The 10510-nt window shown below is 29.7% G+C and overlaps 1 protein-coding gene across 1 annotated transcript; it reads left to right on the top strand.

Moving 5' to 3' along the window:
- Nucleotides 1-794: 794 nt before the first annotated feature.
- Nucleotides 795-2845, top strand: LOC144573414 (uncharacterized protein C24B11.05-like). Its single transcript, XM_078323202.1, has 9 exons — nucleotides 795-950; nucleotides 1049-1125; nucleotides 1243-1308; nucleotides 1398-1495; nucleotides 1611-1648; nucleotides 1742-1829; nucleotides 1932-2207; nucleotides 2345-2410; nucleotides 2494-2845. The coding sequence occupies exons 2-9, from the start codon at nucleotides 1065-1067 to the stop codon at nucleotides 2656-2658; spliced, it is 858 nt and encodes a 285-aa protein (XP_078179328.1). The 5' UTR covers nucleotides 795-950; nucleotides 1049-1064; the 3' UTR covers nucleotides 2659-2845.
- Nucleotides 2846-10510: the final 7665 nt, after the last annotated feature.

The raw sequence follows: 10510 nt of genomic DNA, 5'->3' as shown, positions 1-10510 counted from the left end.
ATAAAGTACAATATAATAAATCATTTTCGAAGAACAAATTATTAATTAAAACTCAACAAATAAATAATAATTTTGCATGTACTATTTGACTCGTACAATAAGTAAAAAGCATACAGTACCTCTTTTTTTTTTTTAATAGAATGGAAAAATAAATAGTAAACTTGCATGTATTCCTCATTAACCACTCTTTATCCTGTTTTGAAATTTTGCTAAATTTAATATGATGTAGACTTTTTTATGAGATTAATCTTAGTATGACTAATTCAGTTAATTTATTGTGGACAGCATTTTATTACACAAGAAAAAACGGACATGTCCAGTTCATCAAGAATGGAGAGATTCTAATTTCACCATCATTTTTTTATCAGTTTTTGTTACTATCAAAGGGTAATACTCAAATTGCTAATTTGCTATCATCAACTTAATAATCTTGCTTTAAGAGGTAAATACATATCTTGACGCATGAACATAACATTAAAAAGTGTTGCCAGATTTGAAACAATATATATATATATATATATATTTTTTTTTTTTTTCAAAAAAAAATCCAAATTTGTTCGTCGACAACTGTATACAGCTTTGTTTGTTTGGACTTCTTACACTGGAATTTATTTTAAATTTTTTGTTTTGACTTGGTTGTCTCTTTGGTATAATCCTTTGTTGAGCTACTTTTGTGTGGTAATTACCAGCCCCTTTCCTTCCTAATTCAGTTTAATAACCTAATTAATACATATTTAATTGCTCCTAATTAGAGATCAAGCGTCTATATAAACCTGCTTTGCTTCTCCATTTCTCTTCCCCCACCACCTCTTCTCTCCATCCCTTCCTTCCTTCCTTCCTTCCTTCTCTGTCAAATTCCTTTTCAAATTCATATTCAATTGCTTTAATTTGTATTCTGAGTTCTTTCTCTTTTGAACTCTACCACATTGCTTTGCTAAGGTCTTTTCCAGGTACATATATATGAATCAAGCTAAGGAATTGTGATATACAAAATTGATTAATTTGAAGAACCAGTTCAATGCTGAATTTGAATTGTTTTAATTTGAAGGTTCTTTGTATCAAAAATGGAATTCGAGGACCGGTACAGACAGTCTCAAAGGCAGAAATTTGATTGCCTTCTTTTTGGTACACTATTTGTTATATCATTTTTTTTTCAAACTAATACATATATTTTGCAATAACTGGCTTGAATGGAATCCTAATCTTGATTTATTTTTGTTTTATTTATTGTTTGTAACTCAGACCTTGATGATACTTTGTATCCATATAGTTCTGGCATTGCAGCTGCATGCACAAAAAATATTCAAGGTAAATTTCTTTTAATTATACTTTGCTGGTAAGAAAGAAAAAAAGAATTGATTAAATTATTTTTCTAATATCCTTGTTTTATAATTTAGATTATATGATTGAGAAGCTTGGCATTGAGGAAAGCAAAATCTTAGAACTATCTAATCTGCTTTACAAGAACTATGGCACAACAATGGCTGGTTTAAAGGTATATTTCTAGTACCAATTTCAATTAATTTATTGATCCTTAATGAAAGCAACTAATCTTAAATTCAAGCTATTTTTCTAACAATTTTCATATATATTTTTGGCAACTCAAATAGGCTGTGGGTTACCAGTTTGATTATGATGACTACCACAGGTACCTGTCACATATTAGTCTTTTACTGTCTTTTAATTTTTCTATTAGCAAATTTTTGAATTAATTATAATGCTATTTTCTTGTTCAAAACAGCTTTGTTCATGGGAGATTACCATATGGGAATATTAAACCTGACCATGTTCTTAGAAGCATCCTTCTAAGCTTGCCGATTCGCAAATTAGTAAGATCTGATTCCCAAATTTAAATTTGAATTAATGTGATATTAGTTATTTTAAAGTTGCACAGGTAATTAACATCCAATTTTCTTCATATTATATGACAGATTTTCACCAATGGAGACAAGGAGCATGCCAGAAAAGCACTAAAGAGGCTTGGATTAGAGGATTGCTTTGAAGGAATTATATGTTTTGAAACTCTCAATCAACCCTTTTCTCCTACTGAAACTTGCAAAGAAACCCAAAAAATATTTGATATCGTAGGACACTTTTCACGGCCCGAACCCGGTGTGGAGTTACCTAAAACACCGGTTCTTTGCAAACCATCTGTGGAAGCCATGGAATTTGCTCTCAAAATTGCCAATATTAACCCTCAAAGAACCGTAAGAATTCATTCCTTTTTACTATATACATTCATTAATCCATGCTTGTAAATATTATAGAAGATTGGATTACATAAATTAAACCTATTTATTACTGAAACTAAGAGCTGAAAAATATGGTTACTTATTTTTTTCAGGTATTCTTTGAGGATAGTACACGCAATATTCTGGCAGGAAAGCAAGTTGGCCTCCACACAGTACTGGTAATTTACCAGTATACCAGTTATCACATAAATTAAAATAAATATTTAAGGGTTACACCTCTGACTTGTTATTTTGTACATAGGTTGGTACATCACACAGATCAAAAGGAGCTGATTATGCATTAGAATCTATACACAATATAAGAGAAGCAGTGCCTGAGCTCTGGGCTGAGGCTGAGGCTGAGGAAAGGAGAGCTCTCCAGTACCATTCTGGCAAGGTTGCAATGGAGACCTCCGTTAGTGCTTAATTAGCTGTGGCTTATGGCTTTGTATGGGGGGTTTACTTATTATTACTTTTATTAGGGTTGTATGTTCTAAATTTCCCTTTCTATATGGGGTTTACTTATGTAGCTTATTAGGCATGATATTATATTTATGTGTATGTAGTTTTATTAGGATGAGAAATAAAAAAATTCAATTCGGAATAAATTAAAATATATTTTGCATCTGAAGAAATTTAAAGTCATAAATTCCTAATGTGTTAAACACCTAAGCATATAAAATAAAATATTATCTTCTTTTACTTTTCCCTATTTTTTTTTCTGGATGGAATATTGTCTCTCTTGTATGGGACTCCTAGAATCATACAGTCATCATATTATTGATTCCCTTTCTAATTTATTTCTTAATTGCTATTTAAAAAAAAATATGAAGGAATGGTTTGAGGGTTTTCTTTTTTACAAACTTGAGTTCAAGTTTAATTTTGAACATACATCTTCTACTTAGAAGAAAATATTTTAGTCAGCTGTATAAGACAGACAGAATTTTTGGAACTCCAAATTTTGAAGAAAATGCACCACAATAATAAAATTAACCATAAAAAAAACCTTTAGATTATTATGTTCATTTAGAAATTTTTTGTACTTGGGGTTGCTTAATTCCTGAATAATTGCGTAAATTTGCAAAAGAAACCTTTAGATTATTATGTTCATTTAGAAATGAAAGTTTTGTTGGATTTCAAAATGTAAAAAATAAATAAAATTAACCATAAAAAATAAAATAAATAAAATATATGTTGTCTTTAAAAGATTATATTTTTTTGAGTAAAGATTGGTTTCAAGTCACTATCTTTGAGGTGTAAAGCTAGGGCCGAAAATTTTTAAATATACCATTATCCTAAAAAAGATAAATCAAACCACCACTTTCTCTCAAAATTTCAAATTTTGACATGGCCGCATTCCCAAAATGCGGCCACTTTTCTACGGGCCGCATTTAGGGGATGCGGCCACCTTTTTTTTTTTTCTCTTCTTCTTCTTCTTCTTCTTCTTCTTCTTCGTGTAGTTCAATCTGAACGGAAAAAAAAAGGGTGGCCGCACCTAGGGAATGCGGCCATGTCAAAAATCGAATTTTTCAGAAAACGTGGTTGTTTCGTTTATTTTTTTTGGAAGTATGGTATATTTAAAAATTTCGGAAGCTAGGGTGTGATGTGCTCACCAAGAGAGTTTGGTGAGCACAATTCCAAAAGTTCATCGGATCGACTTCAAACGGCAAATCAAAACCGTTGAAATCCATGTGCTTCATGAGTGATGCATGTGCATGCAAAATTTTGAAAGTTTTGTGTGTGATGTGCTCACCAAGAGAGTTTGGTGAGCACAACTCCAAAAATTAATCGGATCGACTTCAAATGGCAAATCAAAATCGTTGAAATCCATGTGCTTCACGAGTGATGCATGTGCATGCAAAATTTTGAAAGTTTTGTGTGTGATGTGCTCACCAAGAGAGTTTGGTGAGCACAACTCCAAAAATTAATCGGATCGACTTCAAACGGCAAATCAAAACCGTTGAAATCCATGTGCTTCATGAGTGATGCATGTGCATGCAAAATTTTAAAAGTTTTGAGTTTATTTGCTACACGGTCAAGCGGTCAAAGAAATAATAAAAATTGACTATATAAAACAACTTATAAATTAACTTGATAAAATGTTCATTTCTTTGACTGCTTGACCGTGTAGCAAATGAACTCGAAACTTTCAAAATTTTGCATGCACATGCATCACTCATGAAGCACATGGATTTCAACGGTTTGGATTCGGCGTTTGAAGTCGATCCGATGAACTTTTGAAGTTGTGCTCACTAAACTCTCTTGATGAGCACATCAGACCCTAGCTTTACTCATCTTTGAGATAATTATGGAGTTAAACCATCAAAATTTAAATATTTCCAAGAAATTTTCTATTTAGATTTTAAACTTGTAATTGATCACACGGAGAGTATTAAGTAAGTCATTAGACCAAAAATTGATTTTTAAAAGATGTTATATTAATAACCAATCTATTCGTCAACTACCGTTAAAACTTATCAAGATCAAAACAACAATATTACATGTGGATTTTTTTTTAAATTATTAGTAATTGTGAATTGATGATTTATTTATATATGAGAATTTGGCAATATAAAAAAAAAATGTGATATGAGAATTTCAAATTAGCTATATTTGACACAAGTCTATCTCAAATCATATAGATCATACCTATAATTTTATTTTATTCATTTTTTTTTTGTGGGTGTCACAATTGACAAATAAAATTAAAATGCATCCATCCATAGTTAAATGTACTTTTGTATTACTTATTGCTAATAGAGTTGAGAAGTTTCAGAGGATATCAGACATGAAATAGAGATGAAATTGTTCTATGGGACCAGTTTCAAAAGAAAACAAAAATGATTTTATCAAAGTTCAAAATGCTAGTTCATTGGTGGATCCAACCATATACAGACATAGTTGACTTGTACTGTTGTCTTGAAGGACTCCACAGTGCAATGTACCTTAAATTAGAGGTAGGAAATTTCTGGAATGTAAAGTAATATATTCCAGTGAGGAAATTAAACCAATCAATACCTTGGGGACCTGATTGACAAGCATGGTTTATTGGACTTAATTAAACAAATATATAGTCAATCACTCAATCCCTTATTTCCCTTGATCTTATTGACAAATACTACATGATTGTTTATAATCTTATTAAAATATTTATGTCAATATCAATTATCAAAGTAGTATAATTTTTGCTATGACCATTCTAGTCTGCTATAGTCTCAATTAAAAACTAACTATTACATGAGAAGGTTCAAGACTTCAAATAATTACAATTTTGATCTTCATTATGTCTTTATTTTTTAATTATTAAAATTTGAAATTATATGTAAGAAAACCATTAGATATGTAGATGTAAAAAATTATGATATTTCGAGATTGTTTTGATTTTATTGAAAACTTACAAAAATATACTGTGAATGATTTTTGAAATTTTTTTTTTGAATAAAGTTAGAAATTAAGCCACCTAATTATTTAATACCCTTGTTTTACAATAAAGGATTTTCTCCATCTGAATTTCGAACACATTACTTCTCACATAGAGACTGTCTTTGGTACTAGACCAAATGCTAGTTCTTAGACCAAAGGCTAGTTCTTTGATTTTTGAATGTTTATTTTTCAACTTAGTGATTCACATAAAAAACAACACATTAAATTGACAATTATATATGTATTTTTAATACAAGTTATATCTGACAGTTTTATTTTGACATTCAAGATTTATAATTTTTATTATAAGAAAGTTGAAAAATAGAAATATAACAAAGGCACTTAAATAAAGCATTTTAAACCTTCTCTTGTTACAAAATTATTTAAAGCATTATCTTCAATTTGCTTTATAGATTTTTTTTTTTTTTTAATGAAATGTGTTTCACACAGACATCCAAACCAATGAAAAAGACAAGACTTGTCGCGTCAAAGATCCCCCAAACTTCACCCTCAATTTGTTGCTTATAGCAAACTCTTTCAGAACAAAATATTCTACAAATGGTTCCTTTCATTTACATTTTTTTAGTTGATAAGGTAGCAATTTTCTTTTTTTTTTTTTTTTTGCTGAGTGCCCCATGAACTCGCTTTCCTCTTGCCAATCACCTTTCTCAATTAACCCCCCCAAAAAAAATAATGACACAAAAAAAAGAGAAAGGTGAATTTTCACCAAGCAATTGTTTCCACTTGGGCAAATGTTTGCCATTCTAGTTGTCTTATTATGTGCATGAATTTATTTTTATCAATTCAGTACGGTGCTTTTTGGTCGCCTGTGTCATTCGCCACCGAAATTTTTATTTATAGGAAAAAAAAAAAAAACTTTGAATTTGAGAGAATTTTAGGAATACTTAGGCTACAGAGTCAGTCTGCAGCTTCAATTAATAGCGTCCGCACATACAATTTGCAGCCCAAGACTTGAGGTCCGTAGAGTCAATTTGCGGTCCCAATCTTTTTTTTGTTTTTGTTTTTGTGAGTGGAGTCCGCACGTCTGATATAAAAGTTTTACTTTTTTTTCTCTCTCTTGAAATTCGCGTCTAAGATATCTCAAATCAAAAACATTATATTCTAAAACATGTCATAGAAACCATTTTTTTTGTTTTTTATTAATATAAATGTTCTGGTTTATTTTTTTATGCTATAAATAAAAATTTCGGTCTCTCCACGTTTTATTTTAATTTTTCATCCATTTTCTCAATTTTTAATTTTTGTGAGTCCGCTCTAAGTTTGCCTGATTCGTGATGGCTCAGTACTCTATTTAAATCCAAACCGTCCAATTAAAATGGTAAATGTATTATTTTATGAATAGTTGTTACTAAACTATTTTTTAAAATAAAAGACCAATTGTTGAGTCTCATCTGTTCGTGTGAATGTACGTGTGCATACGAATATCATTTATATTAAGCACTGCTAAGCGATTAATTGAGAATAATTGGATATAATCAGTATATTAGTTGAAAAAATATGTGACGATTCGATCACAGCTAATGATTAATCGGTCAATTAAGCAACATAAATGATCGTTTTTTACAACACTGATTATTAAGTATATAATACGCAGTTGATACCACATTGATTTTTTTTTTAATATAATTAAGACATCAGAGAAACAAATATACAATTTTTTTTCATTCACAATCAAAAGTTATACATAATTTGATTTATTGATTGTTCAAATCGCTCTTAGACTCTTAGTTAAGTTTTTCAGCGTAGTGTTTAATTCATATTTTTCAGGGGTGTAATTAAAAATATATAAGAAAACCGCAACCCCTGCGAAGTTTTCAAAAAAGAAAAAAAAAAAAGAAAACTAGGAAAAAAAGGCTTGTTAAGGAGGTTATTTATATGGTATACGATCCATAATAATAATAAAAAAATGTACTTTGTTTCTTTGCCGAGCATTTTACATGCATTGCATTTATCAGAAGTAGGGGTGTTCAAACGGTCGGTTCGGTTGAAACCGAACTAAAATAATCAAACCAAACTTTTTTCTTTTTTAAAAAATAGAACCGAACCGAACCGAACCAATTAAACTTATAAACCGATTAGGAACCGAATCGAACAAATCAAAGTAAATTTTGATTTATTCGGTTCAAACCGAAGTAAGCCTATTGGTGCCATTATTAACGAAAATTACACATGTTATTCAATTCCATACAAAATATGTAGATGTTCTAAAATATTTAAACTAAAATGAAAGGAAGGAAGCAATGATTGAACCAAAGAAAATACAAATCATACTTGAACCATTATAATTCGGTCGGTTCGGTTTAATCGGTTTTGAAAAGTCTAAACCGAATCAATCCATTTAAACAGAAATAATTCAAAATTTCAATTGAACTGATCCATTTAAACCGAAAACCGAACCATTTAAACTGAAATTTTTCAGTTCGGTTGAAAACCGAACAAACCGAACCGTTTGAGCACCCCTAATTAGAATCAGGATGTTTTTAAGCTTGCTAAGGAGCTTGGCTCACCAAGGAGTGAGTTTTTTGGTGAGCTTACCTCTAAAATCTATCAAATTAGTTTCAAAAGTCGAATTTTAAACTGTAAAAACCAATCTACTTTACGAGTAATACATTTACTTGCAAAATTTATAGATTTTGAATTAATTTAGTATAAAATAAAATTGGAAGAAAATAATGAAAAATAAACGTATTAAAATTAATTTTAAACTTATTTTTAACTGTATGACTTTATACTAAATTAATTCAAAATTTTATGAATTTAACATGTAAACGAATAATTTGTGAAATAAATCGATTTTAACGATTTGAAATTTTCAATTCAGTAGATTATAGAAGAACAACATGATACGCATAAATATTTTATTTACACAAATCACCGCCAAGCTTTTGGATTTTTTTAAAAATAAAACTGAATTTAATATTTTCAATTAAAATAGCACCATTGAATTGTCCATTTTATAAAAAAATAGTAGATCGGTGGAGACAAATGCATTTGTTCCACCGATCCACAGGATTGGTGTAGTCATTTGCTATTATTTTTCGTGATAGATCGGTGGAGCAAATGCATTTTTGTCTCCATTAAGCTTTTGAATTTATAAAAAACAATTCAATGATACTTATTTAGTTAAAAATATTAAATTTGATTCTATTAAAAAAAAAAAATCAAGGTTTTGCAAGAAGCACCAACAAGAGATGCCAACAGCATTTTGTTTCTTTGGATCCGTCTCAGTCATACAAAAAGCTAATGTTAAAGACATAAATATAGGTTGTAGGCATGCACCGACAATATCTCCATGATTTCTCTCAGAAGATAAGAAGTAATTAATTTGTATGAAAAAGTCTGAACCAATAAACTATTTACTTGTTACTTTCTAACTTAGTGGGGTGCAACCGTCCTAAAGTCACTTTGAACTGTATTTAATTATTGGAAACCTGAAATGTTCAAAGCAGTGTTTCTAAATGCGGCCGCATATGCCTATACAGTGATCTTTTGCATACAAAATTTTATCCAATCAAGTGCATGTGATTTTGAATATGCAGACACATTTGTGGTCTATACGGACTTGAAAAAAAATCTAAAAATTATTTTTCCATGGAAAATATTAGAATTTATAACCTTTATAATATGGTAGAGAGCACAAACCACTAAACTAGACAAGTTTTTAAATATAAATTAGTTTATTTTATCTATATTTCTTTAACAAAATATAATAAAATTGTATATATATTTCTGCATACAAATCTGCATATGCGGCCGCATGCCGCATATGCAGTAGATTATATAATTCTAAGATAACCCAATAGGGAGTATGGCTAATATAACATTAGTGTTATTTCAGTCTATATAACACTAACACCAAAACCTATCAAATCGAGTTCAAATGGTGAATCCAAACCGTTCAAACCAATTTACTTTATGAGTGATGCGTTTACATGCAAACTTTTTATATTTTCGAGTTATTTTAGTATCAAATCAAGCGCCAAAAAAATTGAAAAATAAATGTATTAAAATTAAGTTAAAAACTCACACATTTGACCGCTTGACTTGATACCAAATAAACTCAAAAACTTATAAATTTTACATGTAAACGCACAACTAATGAAGTAGATCAGTTTGAATGGTTTGGATTCACCATTTGAACTCAATTTGATAGGTTTTGAATTTGGTGTTATATAGAATGAAATGACACTGATGTTATATTAGCCATACTCTCCAATAGACATATAGCTCAATGATTTTTTTTTTTTTGTACAAATAAAAATCAAACTAAGATATGAAAATATAACTTGATTTATCCCAACCGCAATACAACTGAAAAAGATTTCTCGACCGTTCAATTATAATTTGCACGATTCTTAAAGCGGTTTTGTGCATTCTATTTCGGACTGGATTGATCCGGATTCTAATCGGACGACCGTGATCCAAACAAAATTATTCTGTTACCTTACCTCAGAGGATATGGATTCACTGAAAAAGGTTTAAAATCATAAGAAAACTGATTTCTGACTTACCTGAAAACCATTTTTTTTTTTTGAAATAATTTAATTTAATATTAATTTGAACCCCCGACTTAACATCACATGAAACTGAACTCTCGTTTTCAACCACCAAAAGTAGATCTAAGTGCTATTTAGGGGTTAGCCGCCCCTATAAACTAAAAGTTAACCTTTTTATCTTTTTATACCTTTTAGTCATGTTTATAAAAGAAAAGAGGATGGTTCCGATATTTTTTTGATGTCTTCGTCAGGTCTTTATTTTTAGAATAAAGTAACTTAAATGTTAAAAAATAAAATTGTTAAATATGATCAATATCATTTTCTCTATACAAACGTAAA

Source organism: Carex rostrata, chromosome 21 (genome assembly GCF_964058835.1).
Source record: "Carex rostrata chromosome 21, lpCarRost1.2, whole genome shotgun sequence".
NCBI lineage: Eukaryota > Viridiplantae > Streptophyta > Magnoliopsida > Poales > Cyperaceae > Carex > Carex rostrata.
The sequence above is the reverse complement of the archived record's forward strand: the minus strand, read 5'-3'. Positions and strand labels throughout refer to the sequence as shown.